Source organism: Accipiter gentilis, chromosome 3, assembly GCF_929443795.1.
Source record: "Accipiter gentilis chromosome 3, bAccGen1.1, whole genome shotgun sequence".
Classification (NCBI taxonomy): Eukaryota; Metazoa; Chordata; class Aves; order Accipitriformes; family Accipitridae; genus Astur; species Astur gentilis.
This window is the reverse complement of record NC_064882.1, coordinates 19,518,455-19,542,761: the sequence shown is the minus strand read 5'-3', so window position 1 is coordinate 19,542,761 and position 24,307 is coordinate 19,518,455. Positions and strand designations below refer to the sequence as shown.

The window sequence follows — 24,307 nt, the reverse complement described above, 5'->3', positions numbered from 1 at the left end:
AAGCTGTACATTTGCCTTTTAACATTAAATTTTTTGCAACCCACATGCATTTTCAAGGTGTGTTTACAGAATTTAATTAAGCATTCTGGAAATAAAATTTATTCTGTTTATTAAAAAAAGATACACATACTCTTAAAATTTATGGCATTCTCTCTACTGTATTATCACGTTAAAATAAATTTATCACAATGACGTCCCATATTTCACATCAAGACAGTAGCAGAGTGCACAGTAAAAGTACAAAGTACAGTTATTTTGTCAAAAAATACTAATTACACAGAATAAAGTGTTAAACACAGATCCACAAATACTGATATTAATACATAAATGATGAAAACTGATAGACTGTTAAAACTTCTGTGTAAGAATTGTCCCAAAACATCTGCAAACATGTTCATAAGAATTTAATCACCCCTGATTGAAAAAAAAAAGTTAAATTTCCTCTAACAGGATATTTTGTTATTGCTACCGAACCAGAGAAAGAGCTTTTTAATTAAAGCATCTCATCGAACAGCTGTGGCAATATCAAAGACTTTGCTTCTCCCTAAAGCAGAAAGGAAATGTGAGCTGTACTGTATAATACTATCAGTAAATTTTATAGTTTTATACTGCCATAGCCAAAACAAAAGCATGAAACCTTTCAAGACTTTCTCAAGTTCCTGTTGTATTTTTTCAAGGCACCAGACAATATAACTGATTTTCATAATCCCCAAATATACCATGCTACCTGTAATTCAAATATGGTAGCGTACTGTCTACCACAACTTCCATTAACCAAAAAGAAAAACATCTCAAAAATAAGACTTCAGTAAAATACTGTATTCTATTGAACATAAAGTGCACCATGCTAAGCTTCATGGAATGACAGCGCACGCTGATTTTTAGCAAACAGCAACTTCACTGAGCTCTGCTAATGACTCAAGGTCAGATTCTGACATTGAATAAGAAAATTCTCATAAAACACTGATTTGAAATTTACTTAAGGCTGTCAGGACTACACACAAAACACTTCCAATTTAGTTTTGGGCAGACATATTTGATTTCTAAACTTTAAATATTCTAAATTTGGTAGCCTTATCCATCTTATCTTTTGGCCAAGTTGTTTGTAAGTGCTTGTCATGAGGTCCCCTCAATCAGCTTGCTCTATATTTGCTGGGGAGGGGTGGTAGTGGTAGGGTGATGTCTCTTAAGGCTGCTCCTTCAAATTATCTTTATCAATGATTCCTTTAAAAGCAAACTATCAGTACAATCTGTATTATGATACAGCTAGATAATTTTCCCAAAGTTGCAGACAAATACTGTATACTTACAAAACAGACAAAATACCCCTAATACTGTTCAATACTCAGAGAAACAGGAACAAATTTTTTTTACACAAAAAAAATGGTAAAAACCCCGTACAGTACTGATGAAGTTACCTAAATAGGATCCGAGGAAAGTAAAATGAACTGTAACACAAAGATATGAACTGCCTGAAGCAGGACTGTACCAATACTTCTATGTTTCATGAAAGCCAGTAAGAGCTAGAATCACAGGAAGGGAAAAGCATGCATTTTTACATCATCACTTACACTAAAAAGATTCTCTGGAGAGCAGAAGCTGCATAAAACCTTGTTTTTCAAGGCATCTATACAAATGAGAATTCTAGAGTTAAATAAAAGCTTTATAAAACTAAAATGGACTCTGTTGTCCCAAGCTTTCTTTTACATCCCACTGAATTAAGTAAAAAAGACATCATCTGTGGAACAGGGTAATTCTGAACTGAAGATAGAATTCAGGACCACTACTAGATGGATTTTAAATCCCAGACTGAGTCTTGGGAATATGTCCAGAAAAGTCACAACAGTTACATTAATCAAAGTCAAAAATGAGATATGGAAAAAAAAAAATCTTTTAAGAGAAGCTGAAGTACAGGAACACATAGTTCACGTTAAGAGATTATAAACACTCTTGAAAATAAAGAGGAGGAAGTCTTGGAGCACATAAACGCAAAGTAACAGAGAGGGAAATGAAAGGACAAAATTAAGAGGTAAATGGACAATGAAATAACTTCCAAAAGTGTTCCCCCACCAGAAAGAGAGTTTTCAGACATCCAGATGAGAAAATTGGGACAGGCAAATTAATTTACAGAAAAAAGACATCAGAAAGGCATCTACAAGGGCAAAAAGAACATACAACTGGGCATACAGCACAGAACACAACCTTCCTGTTGGGGTTAACACAATCTTGTCTGAAACACAGGGGAACAAAGACTGTTGGGAAACAAGCAGGAACCCTGTGAATTTTTGCTTTTACTCAAAACCAAAAAAAGTTTTCTAATAAAGGCAAGGATTCAAATTTGATGCTTCTGACACCGGAAAATAATGAAACAAAAGAAAAGTTTTGAACCTACTTTTATTAGGTTGAGGCAGAATTCAGAACTACAAGAGGTGAGGTAAGAAGACAGAAATATCAGACTAGAGGACATCATAGGTAAACCTGAATAAGGGAACTGAGTGGAATCAGGGAAGGAGAATGGGTTGAATGAATTTATTTATGAGTGCCAGCTAAATACTGCATGAGACAAAGAGACTCAGCAACACAGTAAAAGGCCAAACCAGAACAACAAATTAGTGATTATGGGATAAAATATTTTGGGGATAATAAGTAATCATGGAATAAAAAAGGGCACTTTTATTGCAGCGAAGGAGAATTTCTCAGAAATTCTGAAGAGTTTAGCAGTGGAAATACTTTCCAAAATATTTCTATTTCCACTTCATAAATTTTCTAACCCTACAGTGGGGAATGGTGTGAAGAAAGGACTGTCACTCTCACCACAACTAGTGACAACTAAAGAACAAACATACAATAATAATTAATGCATGGATTTCTGAAAGCACACAAGCAGCACATAACAGCAGTGGGAGGGACAAGGAAGAAGTCATTTGGCCCATCCCTCATGTCTTACAGCAGTTATTATCCACAACTGGACAAATCCTGATACAAGTCTAAGCTGTTACTGATGAAAATTTGGTAGCTTCTCCAACCAATTCTTCCTTTGCTCCACAAACTTTACTACTCAAAAGTAGTATTTAACATGAATCTTCCTTACTGATGCCTATATAGACTGGTGTCCGGGTTTCAGCTGGGATAGAGTTAACTGTCTTCCTAGTAGCTGGTACAGTGCTACGTTTTGAGTTCAGTATGCGAAGAATGTTGATAACACTGATGTTTCCAGTTGTTGCTCAGTAGGTGTTTAGACTATAGTCAAGGATTTTTCAGCTTCTCATGCCCAGCCAGGGCACAAGAAGTTGGCACAGGACACAACCAGGGCACCTGACCCAAACTGGCCAACGGGGTATTCCATACCATGGGACGTCCCATCTAGTATAGGAACTGGGTGTGGGGTCAGAGAATCGCCGCTCGGGGACTGGCTGGGTGTTGATCGGTGGGTGGTGAGCAATTGCCCTGCACATCATTTGTACATTCCAATCCTTTTATTACTACTGTTGTCATTTTATTGGTGTTATCATTATCATTATTAGTTTCTTCTTTTCTGTTCTATTAAACCGTTCTTATCTCAACCCAGGAGTTTTACTTCTTTTTTCCCCGATTTTCTCTCCCATCCCACTGGATGGGGGGGAGTGAGTGAGCGGCTGCGTGGTGCTTAGTTGCTGGTTGGGGTTAAACCACGACAACTGGTTCATAGTCTAAGTATCCTGCCATAAGGATATTAGTCTTCTCTTTACAGCGACCCTTTAGATATACCCAGATACAGTAGAAAGATTAACTAGCTTGTCTTCCATTTCACAGTATTTAACATATATTTCACTAACGTAGGGCATTATTAAATCATCTCACTTGTTAAGTACAAAATCCTCCTCCCCCACCCCCAGGAATGGTTGCACAGACAGGGATTACTAGACCTCCACTTAGACAAGAACAATTGCAAGCACAGTTCTCAGTATTTTTCCTTATCAAACAGCATCCCATTATTTTGGGGACATAAATTCAAGACCAGATTTCAACCACAATAGAGGACATACTCTTCCACATGCAACCTCATCTGCATGCTTAAACATTCAAGCCATTAATGCCTTGGAGACAAATCTCTGATCCTTTAAAATAACCTTCCAATTTGATAGCAAGACATTAATAACTGTCCTCTGAATACAGTTCACTAACCATCTTCGTATCTATCATTTAGCATATTCATTTAGACTAAGCTTCTGTAGTTTGCTTGGTCTATGAAACTGTACCAAACACCTTACAAAAAAGTAAAATCCACAAAATTCCACACATCCACCAAATCAAGTATTTCTTTGTTAACATAGCTTACCTCTTTTGGACACTGATTTTTGCAGGAAATAAGAAGTTCCTTTTCTTTTAAATCAGCACTTGTTAGTTTTCTGTAAAAGAAAAGATGTATTATTTGTGATAAATTCTAAATTAAAAACAACAAAAGTCAATACAGTTAGGATATATTTTAAGTATATCTCACTGTAAAAAAAAAAAAAGAGGGTTCATTTGTCCACATCCTGTGGGACCAATATAAACTACACTATTTTACAGACAAAACCACATAAGTTTAGAGGATTTGAGGCACTTTAAAGAAAATGCACAAAGAAGAGCATACATAAATGGGATGAATATTTTCAGAGCAATACACAGAGGATAATGCTTAAATCCAGAAGTCCCATTTTATATTTCATAAAGCCTAGTTTACCCTCTATCCACACACACAAATGATCAAAAAGGAGTACAAATGATTACTAAGAAGTTTTCCAATTAAAAGAGCTTGAGTTTGAAGGTCATTAGTTGTAAAGACCTTTTACGCTATCTACATTAACTCTAATTCTTGTTATAAAATTCTTATTTACATACTGTAAAAGAAACACATATAGATCAAACATTAGGTAGATTACTATATATTTGCATAATTCAAAATTATTACTGTATTATAAAAATATTGTAAAAACCAGTTCTGCTCACAAGACTCCATGCATGTATAATAATTTTACCAGTAATACCAAATAAAACACTGGCAAATTTTAAATAGAAAAAACCCCCAAACATTATATTACAAATTATAACCTTCAAAAATTTTATAACTTGCCGTAAGAGTAGTTCCTATTCCCAGACATTTCAAATGTTTTTCAGTTACTAGCATTCAAATGAAAAGTTGGGTTCAGTTCTGACACTTACAAGCATTCAATATACAGTATTGATAGTTTGCAGTGACACTTTATTTTAAGCATCTGGAGACATGATGGGCAATCCCCAGGATGACATGGCAAAACACATCGGTGAGGACAGCCAGATGGCCGGGGCTTGGTACACTCCTCTTCACACTGCGAACATTCTGGACCCGCCTAACAAGATAAAAACAAAGTACTAAAGAAAGTGCCAAACATTTGTTTGTTAGATGCCATTAACAAGCTTTTATATAGAAGAAAGAGTTGGTGTGGTTTTTTTAAGGAAATCCAGCTATTCAGTAAGATATCCCTCAAGCAAAAATAATTACTAAAATATGCTTTAGAAGAAAAGCAAAAACGCCAGTGTTTTGTCAGTCAAAGAGATAAGAGTTCTGTTTTGCTTCCTGAGCATAAAAGGACCTCTTAATATTGGTGCTTTGGAAAATTGTCATTAAACCTGTTGATCCTCTATGGAAAACCGTTAGAAAAAGAAGTAATTTTGTATTCAGAACTAACTTTTCCAACCCACCGTGTCATTGTAACACTTTAGTCATGACATACTACCCTGTAATACAGGTGTGGGAAGGTTGGTTTGCTTGCTTGATTTTAAGAAGCGAACTTTAAGTCTTCCCATTTCCATCGGTGTACAACAGTTCATATAATCTTCCAAAAAGTCTTAGCTTAGGTATATGCTGGGAGCTGCTAAGGTGTTGCTTCTGCTCCATATACTACACGAAGTCTACAAGAACTGTGGTGTCATTCTCATTCCAGGTGACGTGATCAACATCAACGCAATGAAAGTTCATCACCAACGATGAACATTAGCACAGTAAATTAAGCTCCATTTCTATTCATATTCTCATCTTAAAAACTCACCCAGAAGTCCTGTCTGCCATCAGATACACACAGAGTGACAGGATTTATCAACTGAACCTACACAGCACAGTATTTAAGGCCCACCATCACATTCAAATGCTCAGTTTCACAGAAGTCAGTCAAAGTAAAGCCAATTTATCCAAGAATGAAGCTATAAAATGCTTCCCCAAAAGGACTAATTCCACACCAATGTTTCACTTTATGCTGTTCAAAATAAGGGCAAAAGAATTTAAGTTTTTAATACAGTTTCCCCCGTTTTCTTCCAGACCCCTTTTCTTCTGCTTCTACAATTGAACAATTTTTGCTGAAGTTTAAAAAGGAACCTTTGTACAATGATCGTTTACAAAAACAAACCCCCCAAAATTCACGTCTAAGAATGTGATATAAAATTTAACAGTGAAAGCAAACATCTAACCTTTCTGCAACATTTACTAACACAACATGCAGAAAAAACCCTAAATTCCTGACAGAAATATCACTACTTGGGCATATAAGCAAGAAATTTAATCAGCCCTTTTCTGACTACACCTGCAATTTAGTCTAGCAAAACAACAGAACAAAAGCTCCAAAGGTCAAAACCAACTTGAGTTTATAAAAATTCAAAGAAAATTGAGAAATGAGATTTATCCATATTTCACATGTATATAGACTCTTGTTTTCTGAGAATGTATTGTCTCATTCAAAATGGAGCTAGGAAAAATCCTGATCCATTCATATTTTAATTGGTTTGACTGAAGGAGTAGGCAGACAGCCTCTTATAGTCACAATTAGAGATGCTTAAACAACTGTGACTCTCAGTATTTCCTGATGTCACTCTATTGCTGCAGGTTACTGTTCCACAAGTTGCACTAACAACTCATGTTCCACAATCATTAATAGAACAATATGGTAACTGCAATATATACAGTTATTAGATGACAACACCACTTCTAGGGTTGGAACCCACAGGGAATCATCCTAATGAAGTTAAAATATAACAGTAAGTTAAAATATATCATTTATATATTTTATATATAATATACTGAATGCTTGCTCAGTTTTCTGAATTCGAGAGACCACATTGCAACTTTTTCTAAAGTAATGCTTAAAAACTGTTTTCCTCCAACTCATGACTCTCTCAAACGACAAGCTATGTGCTTTTGACCACTCAAAACTAGGACAATTTTCAGGTGTGTACTTACTTTTATTTTTGCTTCATATTATTTTCAGAAACTAACACCTACAGCTTCTTAATTGCATAAACATCAATTTCTACTAGACACTGGTAAACATGAATATATCACCCAAGAGCTTTAAGAAGTCTTCACCAATTCTGCAACATTTCCAGTGGTGTCTCCTAAAGATTTGCTAGCCTCTTCAACCCATTTACAGCTGTCCTCAGTAAACAGTTTCCCCAGTAGATTGAAAGTGCATTTGTATATAGGGATTATCACTAGTTCACTTGATCTTGACAGTTACAAAAAGTAATTTTAGAAGAGACTTGTCAAAAGTGTTAATTAAGGTTTTGATGAAAATAATGTATGTTAACATAAAACAAAAAAGTATAGCATTTGCAAAATACATAATATTGTCTCAGTTTTGTAGTCTAAAGACGTATAGGTTAGCTAAATGTCACAACATCAATGGGAACAGAACACATGGAAGCGTCTCAGTGGAATCTGGAATAGATCCTGTGCCTTCCAGCTGCAAATTCTTTATTTTCCAGTTAAAACTGAAGACAACGTAGGAAACACAAAAATAAAAGCAACAAGGAAATCAGCCTACCTTCTTTCCATCTGCATTACTGTTCGACTTAGTAACATGATGACATTCTTTCATACAGGTGTGATTCTGACAATTAAGAAGCCGCCCACAAAATCTTTTACATGAGTACGGATTTGCAGAGTGACACGGTAATGGACTAACCTATAAGTTAAAAATAAATAAATATAAATATATACACACACAGATAGTGTATATATACACACATTGCACAAGTGCTGTGTGTGATACATATATACACACACAATGGAGGCACAGCATCATTACAGAGAAATTTTGGTTCTTGATTGTCTTTGTTAAAAGAAAGAAACCAGTGCAATGTCCACCTGACTGTTTTTTTTTTTTTTAACTAACTTTAGGTTCCCATCCCAACATAACCACACATGTTTGTTTTACACTGATTATACCAGGCAAAAAAGCCTGCTTTCTTAATTAAATAAGCTGTCTAACTTTTACAACATAGTTTCCCTTTTTTTAAACGGACTATTATATTCTAAAATCTTTTTGTGTGATTTATTCCTTCTTTCCGAATTACACTTGTGCCTTCCATTAAAGGTTCCTAAACTGCTTTACAGTTATTGCAGAAGACAGTTACAGTTTGCTTTCACAGGGCTCATAGTGTTATAGTCATAAAGCCCAAACATTTTACAATTCTATAAGCAGAATGCAATCTGCAAACCAGAAATTCTAAAAACCAAATACTGACTATATCAAATATAACTCCCAGGAGTGGGAAAGGGAAGAAGAAATGGCTTTATGACAGGACTAGGATTTTAATGTCTTATGATATATTTGTACTTTCTAATTTGAGGTTAACACTCCAGTTAACAGAGCTTTGTAGTACTATTCAGAACATCTATTTAGAAGACTTTAATCTTCATTGGTACAGAAATGGAGCGTAAACTCCTAACTTGGTTAACTAGGTTACTTTCCTAAAGTTGAATAGTACAAGTCCCTCCATATCAGAAGTATTAGAGGAAACTTGCTCTTCTTATTTTCCAACCATTATATAATATTCACATGGAAAAAAATTAGTTTCTCTGATGCTGTCAAAAAAATTGTGGTTTTTTTTTTTTCTTAATATCATGATCATTTCGCAGAGAAAACCAGAAACTATTTGTGATGTTATTACACAACAGGCTAATGTGACATAACTCACTTTGACTAGGCTAAGGGTGTGATTTTGTGTTATGGCTTAAGTTGACTGAACAGCTTTGCACCATACCTCTTCCACCTTCCAACTCTACAATCTTAATGGCACATTTCTGCCACTTAACTTTGAACAAGTCCTACATCTGTCTTTAGAGCAAGACAATTCAACTAATCAAAATGGAAGTAAAGGAATTAATAGAAAAAAGTTCCTTGTCTTTTGCTAGGTTTGTGAGTTGATTAGCCATACACCAAGGTGAGGACTGGAACTGAAATGACGGAAGACAGGACAGTCCCCCACAGTGCAGAGCGAGGGACATTCTCTCTTCAGCACTGTCCATGTTGACTTCCCTCAATCCTAAAGCAAAAATATACAAAGTAGGATTTGAATCCACTTGCCTACAGAAATGTTTTCCAGACTTCACCCAAAAAAACTGTACTCCACATCAAGTAATTGCAAAATGCAATTAATTCACAAGACTTCTGAACTCCCCCTCATCCTGACCCACAGAGACACTGTGAGCAAGAGGAATCTGCATAGCAGGCTGAACATCAAGCATGGAACACACAGGAGAAAACCTTGAGGCTATCATGTCCAACTACTCTCCCATTCCTATGTCAGAGCTGAGGCTCATTACGCTGGCTAAAGCACCAATACAACCATAGCAAGTAGTCTGAATGCCTGGTTCATACTATCCCCCGCAAACATCCTACAACTCAGTCTCTGATGGCATATGTTTCAGTTGACCAAATGAGAAGTCAGCAATAGGCCTAATAAAAAGGGTCTGAAGCAGAGAACAGTATTATACCCAGCAAACACACACCAATTAGCAAAGCTTTATCGTTCCTAATATCCTGTCCCTTCTCATGCTCCTCCAGCTCCCTCCTCTTCCTTCCTCAGAGTCACAACTTCCTTTCAGTAGCAACATAACTAGTCAAAGGATGCTGGAAGGCAAAAGAATCAATGAAAAGGTACACTAAATGTTAAAGATCTGCTACTGCCCACTTTAGCTTTCCTTGCTTGCCCATTTCCACTCAACTTTTTAAGACTCTTGGTTCTGCTGCTGCTCAGTTACAGCAGATCAGGGCAGTAACAGCAGACTAGGTCTATGGCTGCACAGTTCAATATACTTTTACCAAGAATTAGCCTTCCATCAGATAAGGACACAGCCACTAGCTCCAGTTAAAGAGAATTAGCAGAAGCACATAGGCAGAAGTGGAGCATCCCTTCTGGTAGCATCCTTCAAGTACACCAGATGAGATGCAATGTTGAATGAAGCCAGGGACAGGGAAGCACACACGCCAGTAGACAACAGCAGCAGCTTTCAGACATCCCAGCCCTCTGGCAGCATCCAGCACAGCTTCAGCTTGCCCCACTCATTGACTTTCCTAAGTCCAATAAAAGGTAAGAGAGTCTTCTGGAACCAATTGACACTGTAGCCAAAACCAAAAGAATTTAGATTAATTTAAACCTACATTACATTTTCAAACTTTTTTTTCCATTTTTTGACAAGTCAGTCTGTTGTGGGTATTAGTAATAAATCCAAAGGACAAAGCAGAGAAAAGTTTTACTTTCTATAGTTCAAATGCATTTCTGAAATGGTTAAAAAGAGGTTGCTACTCTTGCAACAAAGATGAATATCAAAACAGCCACAAGCTCCAGGAGGCTGAGGAGCTGAAGAATAAAGAACGCAGATGAGAACCAGAAGTATTTTATGAAAGCTGAATGGAAAAAGAAAGAAAATAAGGAGGCATAATTTTAAGACCACAGGTCATCCACAGGATAAGGAAAGGAGAGCAAGGAGAAAAGGACAAGACAACTTTCAGAAGCTTTCCAACACATCTCCCAAATGCATAAAAGCAACTAACAGATACATCAATTGGGATATGAAAATAAAAGTCAAGTACAATAGGGCGGGGAAATTTTGGAAATATTCATAAAGGTATTTAGCCACAAAGATTAATCTCATCAAGTTTTACATAAAATTTTACCAAGAGGCAGAGTAATGGCTTTCCTCCTATAAATGAACGACAACTTTAAAAAACCAAAAAACCTTAGAATAATAAAACACAGCATTAAATTCCTACCAAAAAACCCCAAAGCAAAACAAAACAAAAAAACCCCCACAAACCAAAAAGAAGAAAGAGAGTTCTGTCTGCCCAAGAAAGCAAGACTTATATTACAGGATATTCAAAATACTCATCAAGGAAACAAAACCAGAACATCTCCCCTCCCCTAGAATATTTAATGAAATGAAGCAACTACAATATAATTGAATACAGCAGATAAATTAATACCATATCCAGTTAAGATTTCCTCATTTGTCTTCATTTACCTTGTATGGGCTTTAATTAATATTTTCCCATAAAAAACAGATTTTTAATCTAAACATTAGCTCTCATAATTTGATTTTAAAAGAGCACATGTATGCTACTGCTATGAAATGCCAATGCTTATAGCAGTTCAAAGAAAAAGTAAAACATTAAGTTTTCAGTTTGATGATAGGTGATTTTTCTGACCTACAACCTGAAAAAAAATTGAGAGCTACTTTTAAGCACATACAAATTGAAGAATGAAGAGTTATTAATTTTTTCTAAAAATATGTAAAAACATCCAAAACTTACACAGTAAATTTATTTAAAAGAAGGCTGCACACTGTAGCTAAAAGAAATCTTATTTTAGGTAAAACATCATGTAGAATCATACTTCCACTGGACACGGATTTTATACAATTATATCACCTGAAAAGTAGCTTTAGGTCTGTTGTTTCAAGTGATAAATTACTTGTTCTAAATACCCAAAGACATGGAAGAGCTTGAACTACATCAATCCTTTAAAAATACTTTTTAAACCAAACGCCAGAGTCAAATTAAAAAAAAACAAACCAAAAACAAAACAAAACAAACCCCCCCAGCAAAACAACCAACTCCAATACCTACACAACTTAAAATTACTGTCCAAATAAAAATGTAAAGACAGTAGATTTGTTTATTATACAACTCCTAAACTTTTTGCTTTCATTCTCTCTTCTACTCATCATCTGCAGGCATCCCGGTAAAGCACAAGATGACTTTATAACTCTTTTCATTCTTGGTTTGTTTCTTTTATACCTCCTCCATTATAGGAGGTATAAGAACAGTCCAATGTAAGTAGTAACACAGTACAGCAACGAGCCCCTTTTCACAGCAAAACTTGGCTTCAGAAAATTGCTACCCTCATCACTTGTGAAAAGTTTGCATTTCCCAGTGAAAATCCGCTCAGGGGCTGGAAACTACTATAGGAGGGAAGTGTTCATAAATACGTACAAGTGTTTTCTCTTGTTAACAAAAGTAAGTTAGTTTGAGGCAAGATTAATTGTTAAAAGCCAACGTGGCTGTAAAACACTGAGCAGACCTTACATGTTTTGTTTTTTCCTTTTAGAGATCTCAGAACAACATAGAAATGTACAATGCACAAAAAAATACACTGTAAACACCCCCTCACACACACATGAACAAATCATTCTGTTCCTTGACTGCTATCAAAATCTCAAATATTAGGACACTTCATTCCACTCCAGAAACTGCTAAACTTCAGCAGGAAGGAAGCACTGCACTCTGCTGGCTGAAAGAAGGAATGTTTAATCTAGAATATCATATAGCATCAATAAATATAAATAAAGTTAGGTATAGAATCCCTGGGATTTTTCCTTATTTTCTAGAGTAACCCATAAAGAAAACATGACCCAAAGCCACTGACCAATTCTGCTAAGACTAGTATGCAACACAGAAAGGATTTTTTTTATTTATTTATTTTTACTTATTCTGAAATAAGTATTTATAAATATGTAGTAATTGGAACTGTTTTCTCTAATAAGAGCAGCCATACTGTCCTCTGTTATGGGGAGGGACATAAACTTCAGAACCATGTATATCTGAACAGTATCAAAACAATTGTCTAGAGCAACTTATATATTGGGTCAATTGACCACAGCTTACATTTTGTTTATACATAAATTCATGAAAGTTAGGGTGAGATTTGATATGTCCTATCACAAAGCACATAATTGACTTGATAAAACATTGGCCAATACATCTTCAAGTTTTACTGCAGGAAAACAAAAATTCCAGCTGTTTTAACAAATAGGCACAGTTGTTCTTTTCATCCATTTTCACAGCACATTTTTCTTTAGCAACTGACAAGCTGCAAAGTAGCTGATGGAAGCTGTATTCACAGCTTGGTTGGATTAGTAAGTGTGCTGCACAAACAGACTGCAGATATATAAACATTATTATATACAATATATACCAAAAAGATTATGAAGGGGTGGGGTGGGGGTATGTCTTTAAATATTTTAAGTGTTCACTGTTTTCTAGAATTTTTTACTAGCTTACAATGAAACTAGGTTTGCTATATTATTGTTAACTGCACTTTCATAGTGAATTTATGCCAGACTTACTAGTAGACAAAACAGCAATAGGTTTTGGTTTTTTTAGCAATCATCTTTTAAAATAGAGAAAAATGAATTGACCTTAAACTTTATGACTTTTAGAAATGACTGTGAATAATGATGATAGTTATTTAGCTTCAAGCATCAATTAGATTTTCTTCTCATGTAATCCAAAATAGACAATGACTTCATCCAAAACTGGAGAAGGCCACGCACCAAAAAGACAAGCTACTAAGTAACACTAAAGAAGTTTCCACTATATTGTCTGATTCCATCCGTGCATGCTCAGATCCAAGACACATGAGAATTTTCCTGTATGACACTATGTTCCTTATGCTTTTAAAATAAACACAGCAGTTTCTAGAAGAACTGAGGAAAGTCTGTGACAAGGAGAGAATAACAACTATAGAATGAAGGGGAAAAAAAAAACCCAAACAAAAGAATATAATGAAAAAAGACACCCCCACAAAAAAAATTAAATACTATTTAAACAACTGCAAGAATACACAAAAAGCTTCATAAATCATGAGTTCAAATTTCTGTTCAAGAATTCTAAAAAGTTAAGTAGTTATATATGCTTCAAAAAAGGAACTAAAATACCTTCTGATATGTAAGCCCTTGTGATACAGTACTTCGTTGGCTTTAAAATATAAAAAAGCCATATAATATTTCTCCTTAGTACTTTTATTTTGCAGACTGACAAAGTGAAATATACTTCATATTCCACTTAAAAAGGCAGTTTCCATGACTCACCTCATGCTGCCCAAGACACTCCCTGTTAAAGACAGAAAAATCAGAGATTTAGAAAACATTTATTTCTTAAGGGACTTAAAACAGTGACAGTACTTTTCACACAAAAACAATGCAACCTATTTTAAAAGTGCAAACTAAGAGAAAATCATCTATCTATGCAGATCAATGTCTTCTCTTTTTCAACAGTTGTTTGGATTGCTGTATTTTATGATGGCAATCCGCAACTCAGTGTTTCATGTCCAGATTAATTATAGCTGTATATGAAATTAATAATTTTTATTTTAGAAAATTACCTGAATAGCTTCTAGGTATCTTCTCCTTTGGCTCTACTAATATATCACTTCATAGTTTCCAGTTATTTCAGAGAACTATCTAGTCTACTCTTATTTTTACAATTCTATCCCTTTTAGAATGGTTTACCATTCCTAGGAAAGAAAAGCTGCACACTCATCAGAATTGTGAAGGTATTAAATGGTGACTCATTCAAACACTGATCTCCTGAAAATTAAATCAAGCTTTTGCTCAATTTATTTTGAAAAGTATCTTTTTTTTTTTTTTACCTCTGATTTCATATGTCATCTGCTTCCCAAGTATTATTTTGATTTCTCTACTGAAACCTTATAAGGGACAGTAATGAAAACATCATTAATATTCAAGCTAAAATACATGTAAATCAGTTCCTAAAAATTTCTAGAAGAGTATTTAAAAATAGTAACCCTAATAACTTCTCTAACACAAAGCAACTACCAATAGCTACAGGTGGTCTTTAGGACAGCACGGTATTAACAAGAGCCAGTCTTTCACCTAGCATAAGCAGATGTAGCGCAGAAGCCTGTTCTTCACTCTACACTGCTCAATTATCTTATATCCAAGATAATCTTCCCATAAGCAGTTAATTCGGCTTCTAGAACCTCTGCACTCCATTGTAGCATGCTTCTGTTCCACTGCAAGGGCAAACTGCTTAACCAGCCTGATTGCCTTCTACCATGTATCTACTAAATCTGCAGATGAGAGATTCCCCACAGCTACCCTGCATTCAAGTTGAGATGTAACGGTGCCAGATGCACTACTACACGCATGAAAAACCAGCAGGATCACTGGGCTTAAAGGGTAGTAGCTAGCTGTTTGTATCCTACTTGGACTCCAGGTACAGGTAGAATTCTTCAGCCTGGGACCCATCTTGTTAAATTCTTTTTTCCCCAGTAACTTGGAAGAGACAAAATGCACCAATTTTGCAGACAATGCTAAAGGATAGTGCGGTCAGTACATTCAAGGGCAGGGATGCCATTCAGACAGATCTAGACAGGTTGGAAGAATAGGCTGAGAGGAAATTCAGGAAATGCAGGGACAAAGAAAGACCTATATCTGGAACTGACTAAATCCCAGCAACACTGCAGGCTGGGAACTGACAGGCTGTGGATATAATAGTAGTCTTTCAGCATCAAGGGAAAAGTTACCAAGAAGATGAAGCCAGGCTCCTTAGTGAGGTTCATAGCAGAGAGGCAAGAGACAACAATCATACTCTTAAACAAGGAAGGTTCTGAGTGGATACACGGATACACATTGGAGGAAAAAAAAAAAAAAATAAAAATCAGTGTGAATAATTGAGCACTGAAAGAGGTTGTCCAGAAAGGCTGCAGATTCAATGTATTTGGGGGTTTTCAAGGTCCAGCTGGACAAATCTGGAGCAAATTGGTCTGAATTCAGTTTTGATCTGCTTTTAGCAGGAAGCTGGACTAGATGACCACACCCCAAGGTACTTTCCAGCCTCAATGGTTCTGTGAAATTAACAGAGCAAATAATTTTCCAGAAATTCCCTTTTAACTATTTACAGAAACATACCAAATACATTCCATTCCAAATCTGACTGCTCATGTTCAAAAGACATCAAATTATTAAAAACAATGTCAAAAAGTATTGCAAAACCTCAGTGGTGAAGGATGGAATCCCCACTAATATCCATCCACACAGAATAGGATTATTTAAACTATTCTCCATTACCATATTTGTTCAAATGCCACCATTCTAGCAATGATTCTAAAATCCCTGCTAATGATCTAAGAAGGTGTCAGATATTTTGCTTTGTAGCAACACATTATAATTATGGTTTTGTTTACTATTATTATTTTGTTAATTCAGGAAACTTCTCTCATATCACTTTCATTTAAAAAAAAAGGGGGGGGGGGGGGGGGGGGAGAGAACATTACCATTGCAAAGATCGATCAAGAATTAGGATATTCCAGAATTGATGTGATCTAATGCTAATAAAAAGCTTAATTTGCCCAAATTGCTATGAAATGTAAAAATGCTTCCTCTAGTTAGAAAATTAAGTACAACTTTTGCAGTATGGTTTCCTTCTCACTTAGCAGACTTGCCTCCTCAGAGGAGGATTCTTCAGACTAAAGGAGGTGATTTTGAGGTTGGAATTCAGAGGAACTAGATGTGCCCTACACAATGCATGACATTACACAATGCTGAATACCTACATGAGACAGTTTCTACAGGCATCTACCCAAACACTGAAACCAGACTCTTCATAACTAGACATTTTTCACCTTTTGGGAGTCTGGCTTTGAACTTTGAGCCCAAGTATCAGAAGCATAAGTGTTGACAGTTTTGAACCGAAGTACAACCTATCACAGTACAATCCTCAAGAAATTAAGTTCTAAACATATCTACATAGGCAGTTTAATGGATGTTTTTGATCACCTACCTCTGTCTACTTCTCACTTCATAAAATGAGGACATAATATTCCCTCATTAAAGAGGGATGTTTAAAAAAACAAATAGGCACTAATGCCTGTGAAGTATGTAGGTTTTAAAACACTAAGAGGCTACAACACCAAACCAGACCAAAACCCCAAGTATTTCCTTTTTCAGATAAAAGTTGAATTCTGAGTCCTTACACCACTATGTAAACAGAAGTTCTATCAAATTGGAAAAGAATGGTGAAAAAAGTCATCATCATCATCATATCTTCCTTTATACCCAAAGCATCATCACAGAAATAGTTGATTGGGCTCTACTCAAGGAGCAGAACCTTCTGGACAAGTCAAAAATAGAAAGGAGACAAGCAGATGGGATGAAGGGCATCCACCTGCCATTCATGACCACATAATAACTGAACAACTGAGACATAAATAGCAATTTATTACACAGAAAATTACAATCCCATAAACCAAACAAGCCAGAAAGTATATGGGAAAAGTTGTATGTTACTGAAGACTATTCCATTACAATGGCTGACCCTGCAATTTTCATATTTTTCCTTTTAGGTAGCATTGCGCACAATATGTATTAGAAACAACCAATCTTTACTAACGTTATCAGTCCTTTCATACAGTGAGCACACACTACAAAAATGTCTATTAAACAACCACCAATGCTCCCAGTTTTATAAGAATGGTCTTCACATAGGCTCTTCAAATATGAAGAGGAGAATATGGTTAATTTTATGTCCATCTCTACAACAGTAGAAAAAGAAAAAAAAATCTCTTTCCATACCAAAACCTTCTTCTGTTTGTTTGCTTTTTGAATACTTACACTGGTATAGGAACCTCACAGGGAGGGCATGGTAATGCAGTTTGAATAAAAGCTGGCTCAGATGGCTGTTCCCAGGGACCTGCAGACTGATGCTGAGCAAAAGACAACACTAGTTGAATACAAAACACAACTGGAACTATCTGCTTGACCATAAATAAACATATCATCTAAAGAGATCCCAGTGCTAACAAATCCACTTTCTAGTAACTAACTTTTTACTAATGGATATCTCAATACCCCCTACACACAAAAAAGTTACAATTTCATCCTTAGCATGGTTAGGGATAGGAAAATGAAAGCCTGTGGCTCTACCGTTAAAAATCAAGCACAAAGCCAAACAAAAAACACAGCAAAACAATTCTAAGCATTTAATAGAGGTAAAAATATAAAAATATTTCAATTACTAAATAAGTTGAACTATCATCATGCAATGCATCATGTTTAAAGATGCCAAACAATTTCTCACTTCTGACTTGTGCAAATTTTGAGGGTAAATATCAGAGTTAAAATTTTTTTTTTTTGCTCTTACTTTAAAAGTAATTGCTTACATTCGAAATTAAACATTTGTAATACAACTCTAACAAAAATCTCGTAATTTCTTGAGTAATTATAACTGCTGAAAACTGTGCATTCAATTATATATATATTACAAAATTAATTAGATTGCGAAAAAGGGGCTAGAACCACTTAGTTTCTCAGTTAAGCAGTATGCAGATCTCTGTGCTTGATTATTTATTTACTCTGAACTCCAAAAGCCTCCAACACAAGATTAAGGTCAAACAAATGTTGCTCATTCTTTAGAACACAAATAACACACCAGTTTTCACTATTTACTTACTAAGCCAGTTTGCTTCACAAATGCTTCATCATGGCAGGAAACAGGACACAAATGACCACATGTTAATGTTTTCTGGCAGGACTGACGACACGGAGGACACCGACCAAAGTGACAATAGTGTTTCTCTTGCGTAGGGTGGTGACAAGTAGGTGGTCGACTGAAGTAAAATCCAAGAATGAATCAATATGACAGCAAGAAATATTAAGTTAGTATCGCTGGACAATTATGCTCAAAAGACAAAGAATTGAGACGAACAAGTTCTTTGTTGTTTGTTGTTTTTTTTTTAAATGAGTTTACTTGTCACCTTCAGGAGTGGTTAATACTCCAGTAAAATTATACAGGAGTTCTAAATTAAATTAAAATCAAAGTTGGGTTTGCATGTTCAAACAGCTTTTTCAATCCTAATTTTACTGTACGCTAAGTAATCTTGCTACACCCCAGCAGAAAATACTCTCCTCTTTCCTTTTCCTAGTCAAGTTTTCTAGGTAAACTGCCTTATGGAGGTACTTCAAAACGTACCAGAGATGACTTGAAGAAGTGAATGGGACTATAGAATTAGAAGTGCTCGGTGGGACAGAACCTCCCCCTGAACAGCAGCAAGCTGCTCATGAAACCACAGCATCAAAGAGGTGTCTGATAGGAAGGATTATTGCTAATCTCCATCTGCATAGTCAAGAATACAGAAGACTGAGAAGTAATATCTGTAATCATATTAAAGGAATAATTTTTGCCTTTTAAAGTTATATTTCACTGCTTTCTTTAAGGACACCTTAAACTCCTCTGAAGAACTAGAAACACACACACTTTCTATACTGACCTGCACAGCTGTTTGCATTTGGGAGGTTTGATGGTGCGCTCTCTACCACAGGGCACTTTAATGACAGTTTTTCCACAATTGCATTTCACATCTACAGTCTCTGGACATGGATTACAACTACCTAAAAATAAATATATTAATAATATGATAATCTGAATAAGCTACTGATTATGAAAAAGGTAATTAATTAACTCTGAATATGCATGTGGTATAATTGTCCTATTCTATTTAATCTAAATAATAGATGGCTGTCAATTTTTTATTTCTGCTTAGCTTCAAATCCCTCTTGGGAAAGAGAATTTCACCATTCTTAAAGAATAGTAGTAATAATCTGGATTATTCTACAGTTGTTAACTCCTATCAAGTTAGAAACGATCCCCCTCTCACATTTTAAAAAGAAGTCAGCATTATTAAAGTCCAGTCATTTGGATCACGTACTTAAATTTGCTATTTACATTTCAGTCTTAGATACATATGAAGACATGTCATCTTTCATCTATATTCAAAAGATAAAAAAGAGACATTGAAAAACTGGTACAATAAAGTTTTTCAGATTTTGTATGATATTAAAGAAGTGTTCTGCCTATGTATAATTAGTGCTTTTTTTAAAAGATCCTCCTCCTTTTTAAAGTTATTCATGCTACTAACCTGATATATTTTAAGAGATCTGTAAAATATCTGGTTTAATTTATAGCTCTCCCACACTATTTCTTCATCAAGTGCCAACTGCTAAGTTTTATTATTGAGTAATTAACAGTAAGAATATGAATCTTTTAAAAAAGCAAATTTAGACGTGGGATTTTGGCTTACTAATCATGTTGCATTCTGAAACTTTAAAGAAAGCAATACTTTGAAAGCGTTATTGACAGTACAACTTTTTAAGCAATTCCAACTTGTTAGCAGGATCTAAGTAGCAACACTTCCAGAAGCAGATCTCTCAATGACAAAAGGCTGCTCAAGAACAAAGGATGGAAGTATACAGTCTTTATACTGCAAAAGTAAATTAAATTATAATATATTATCAGCACACATAAACAGCTACTTTTACAAAATAAACTGAAGGTCTAAAGCTATGCTGCCCAGAGTGGCTAATATGCATACACTTTACTTAGAATATTCTATCAACGAAGACAACTGCCTACATTCTCAAAAAGATGGAAGGGCAGAGATCACATATAAGCATGAAGTTAAGGTGAGAGCATACTGTTCTCAAATCAAGTGTTATAACATATTACAGCAGGAAACAAAATATTTCTATTCCCTGGCAACACCTAAATTTCACCAAGGGAAAAAAGATACATAAAAATCAAACCTCAAATAGGATAATCTACCTTTTTTTCAGGGACCCCTGCTAAAGGCCAAATGCTTATCATCAGCAATCTCTAATAACTCTGAGATCAGGTACCTTTTAAAGGACCTGATCTGGCAAGTTATTTTCTAGGAGGAATACCATTTCCTTTAAAATGAATGGTCACTGAGATCTGGCAACTTATTGCAAAATTAACCTGACCTGGTACTACGTACTAAAAAAAATACGTAACCATAACTTTCAGCAGCTATTAAAATATTAGCATATAAGGAAAAACACACAAATAGAAATATTTTTAAATCAAAAACATTGTCTTTATTAAGAGAATTTTCAAACATTCTGACATTACAAATTGTACTAGACTAATTTGTTAAAGCACACAAGTTATTTTATTTTCTAAATTTATCATCTGATCGCTATTAGCTTTATTAGATACAACTTTTGGCAAGAGTTAGCACTTAAAGATTGACAATTGTACTGTTTTGATAAGTTACATACACTTTAAAGTGTATATATTTGATATTTACATTCTCAAAGTTCACTTTTTTTTTCTTATAGGCACTGCTTCATTATTTTTATACTGCTGTTAGTTATTAGAAATCATTGTCACTTTTAGCCAGGCTATAAGATGCAAGCAGTATCAAATATCAACAGCTATTCAATGTAAAGTTTATCCTATAATGCAGCATTAGCTCCTTAGTTTTGCAACCAGAATTTTATTCTATGATTTAGTTATCAGAAAAGAAGGGGCACAGTTAAAGAGAAAAAACAAACCACTAGATTGTGGTGACAGATTTAATAGCAGGTTAACAGGGACATCTACCACATTTACCTGTCCTGTTCTCTTAAGAATCACTGCCTCAAAAGCAAGATTGGCTGAACAAGTTGTGAAATATTTCCTGAGTTGTTGCAATTTATAGTCCAGAATACTAAGAGAAACCACATAGGCTACTCAGCTGCTGTTTCAGCAGGGTAGCAGCTTCTGTGGGGAAAAATGCTGAGAGGGCAACCACTTTTTCAGTCATTCCAATTTAATCCCCTACCAAGCAAATGCCAAAGCAATTGGCCAGGATAAATCTGCCAGGTTTGGGCTGTTTTCAGCATCTTTTTAACCAAGGTCACTGGATGCAGAAGCAAACTTTTTTGTTATCCTTCATATAGTCAGTAACAAGTTCTTATTTTCTCTTTTATCAGTACGATACCAATATACATTCAAATTCCATCAACTTTTTTTTTTAAGCCCATTTGTATCACACGTTGTATTCTAGGATTTTTAAAAACCATCTAGACTCAACCAGCACAGTCATTTCTATATGTAGTTAGACTTCATTATGCATATTCAAGTGAATAGAATTATTTGGGGAAAAAAGTCAAGCTACAGATTTTGAATTAAGCAGCTGGAAAGGGGACAGAGCATTTTCAGAGGAACAGTGCTAAGCAAAATTACCACGTAAAAACTCAGGTGGTCGTTATGTAAGTCCTTAAGCACTAAGCAGCACTAAAAACCTTTGAAAACACACTGCCCCCACAAAAAGCCTACATGCAACAAGAGAGAGAATTCATTAAGTACCACACAGTCATGCAAGCACGAAGTTTAGCAAAAATAAACAATATTCCATCACTATGAGGATCGTTCACCTAGTCTTACCTCTGTGGCAGCCTGAGGGACATTTGTGATTTCTGCAGCCTAGAGTCCGCCCACAGACCTGATCACAAGGTGGACAGTTTCCAGAACAGCACTATTAAAAGAAAATTTAATCTATATAACTGAAATCATAGACATTTCTAGTATAAATCTGCCGTCTTAGACCATCTCATTTTTTCAATACTTCTTAAAAAAAAAATTTCATGCAATTTAGTCAAATTTCCTCAAATTCATGACAGGTATAGAGAGGAGGCCAACTGTAAAGCTGTTTTAAAAAATTCAAATTATAAAGTAACAAGAAAATACACATTTGAAAGCATCATTTCAACACACTAAAAAGGCAGAGGCTTCCAAAAAGCATAATTACATTTGAAAAGTTCAAATTCTTATAATATTTTAATCCAAAATAATTTCAGAAGATTACATGTAGGATATCCAACAGTTTGCCCCATTACTCTGTGATTTCTTCCACTTTTATACTACATCATCCCTGGTACAAAAATGTTGCTAACCATTTTTTTTTTAAAACCCTTTTACCTTATTTTAAACACCTTTTACCTTTGTAGTAAAGGTCAGATAACTTTAGGATCAGTTATTTACTTTCTGTTCTTATATAAAGTAGTAATGTGGAAGAATCAGAACACATCACACCACCATATTCATGGATGCCAGCTCAGGAGAGAACCCCATCTTTTCTATTAACTTGAAAGGTACCCTCCTTCCAAACTGTATAAAGAAGGATGGCAATTAGGAAGAGAAACCCAGATTTTTTTAGCATAAATTAAAGATGTCAAGATTGCATTAACTTGTTTTTGTATCTTTTTACATAAAGTAAATTCACAATAATAATAATACTCAAAAATACCTAAGAATAAAACTGTATTTTTTCATGCCTCCTTGGGGTAAGAAGTCCAACTTTCGTAATGTCTTAATTCACACATAGCAGGCAACTTTCAGGCCTTCTTGAATCAATAAACTGAAAAGATAGGTCTGAGCTATCAACCATTCCTTTGACTTCAAATGAGAAGGGAAACAAAACTCAAATTCCCAAGTGTCAGACCACTGCTGCTTGCAGTGATGCATATTAGAAGGTGGGGTGGAATGCTGCATTGTCAAAAATAAGAGTATGTCCCTTACAAAGTTATGAGAGATTCCCAGTTATTCCTACAAAGTAAGGAAATAAATCCATTTAACTACCCCAGAATGCATAAAGCATCAGTAACTACTCAAGTATCTGAAAGCAAAACTGCCTTCTGGAACTGGAAAGTTGTCAAAATCCCCTCCTAGTTTTTAAGGCCACTGAGTTTTTCTTGGTGACATGCATTCAGAGAATTGTGGTACACTGCAAACTAATTTGAATGACAAAGAAGAAAACTTCTCTTTCTATACAATAACATGAGGTGGAACAACAGACTGATGTGATATATAACATTTTTTTATTTAGATATAATATTTTAGCTGAACAATGCATTTGAGAAAGATCATCTCTGGACACTTACCTTTCTCCTACATTGGTGCTTTTGGCAATCACGAATTTTAGTACACTTTGTTTCACACAGATATGGCTTATGACATGGCATGCGTTTAGTGTGCTTTCCACAGCGACACTGTTTTTCAACTTCCTGGGCAGCAAGACAGGGGAAAAAAAAAAAAAAAAGCAGGGTATTTTTAATTTAAAAAAAAAAAAGAAAAAAAAAGATTAGTAAATAAAATGTTCTACTACTAGCTGTAAAGAAAAGTTCATGGGAGAGTAACACTACTGTGCTCTATCACAACAGGAAGCATATCACACGCTCTGAGCAGATAACCTATCTGTGCAATAACTACTTGGTAACCTTGGGTCTGTATTGCAAACACTGTGCTCTAGATCGCATCTCACTGGAGCCTTGGTCTCACCAAGAGGGAAGCCACTTCAAGGGAACCACTCAAGTGTGTAGTGCAAGATGTGAAGCATAATTGCAAAACAAATTCATACAAAAAAGTACCTCTCCTGCATAGTAAACTAGATTCAT

General features: G+C 35.3%; 1 protein-coding gene across 2 annotated transcripts in view; it reads right to left on the bottom strand.

Annotated features, from left to right (window-relative positions):
- NFXL1 (nuclear transcription factor, X-box binding like 1) overlaps positions 1–24,307 on the bottom strand; it is a 49,408-nt gene that overhangs the window by 15,682 nt on the left and 9,419 nt on the right. The window contains exons 10-19 of one of the 2 annotated variants that reach the window (XM_049793740.1): positions 23,795–23,917; positions 22,950–23,021; positions 22,299–22,389; positions 19,342–19,462; positions 18,525–18,681; positions 17,687–17,778; positions 14,144–14,165; positions 7,815–7,955; positions 5,185–5,351; positions 4,319–4,388 (exon numbers count right to left, since the gene is read on the bottom strand). In XM_049793740.1, coding sequence (XP_049649697.1) covers positions 4,319–4,388; positions 5,185–5,351; positions 7,815–7,955; positions 14,144–14,165; positions 17,687–17,778; positions 18,525–18,681; positions 19,342–19,462; positions 22,299–22,389; positions 22,950–23,021; positions 23,795–23,917 — 1,056 coding nt within the window. The remainder of the gene's footprint in view (positions 1–4,318; positions 4,389–5,184; positions 5,352–7,814; positions 7,956–14,143; positions 14,166–17,686; positions 17,779–18,524; positions 18,682–19,341; positions 19,463–22,298; positions 22,390–22,949; positions 23,022–23,794; positions 23,918–24,307) is intronic. The other variant, XM_049793749.1, reaches the window with a different exon arrangement.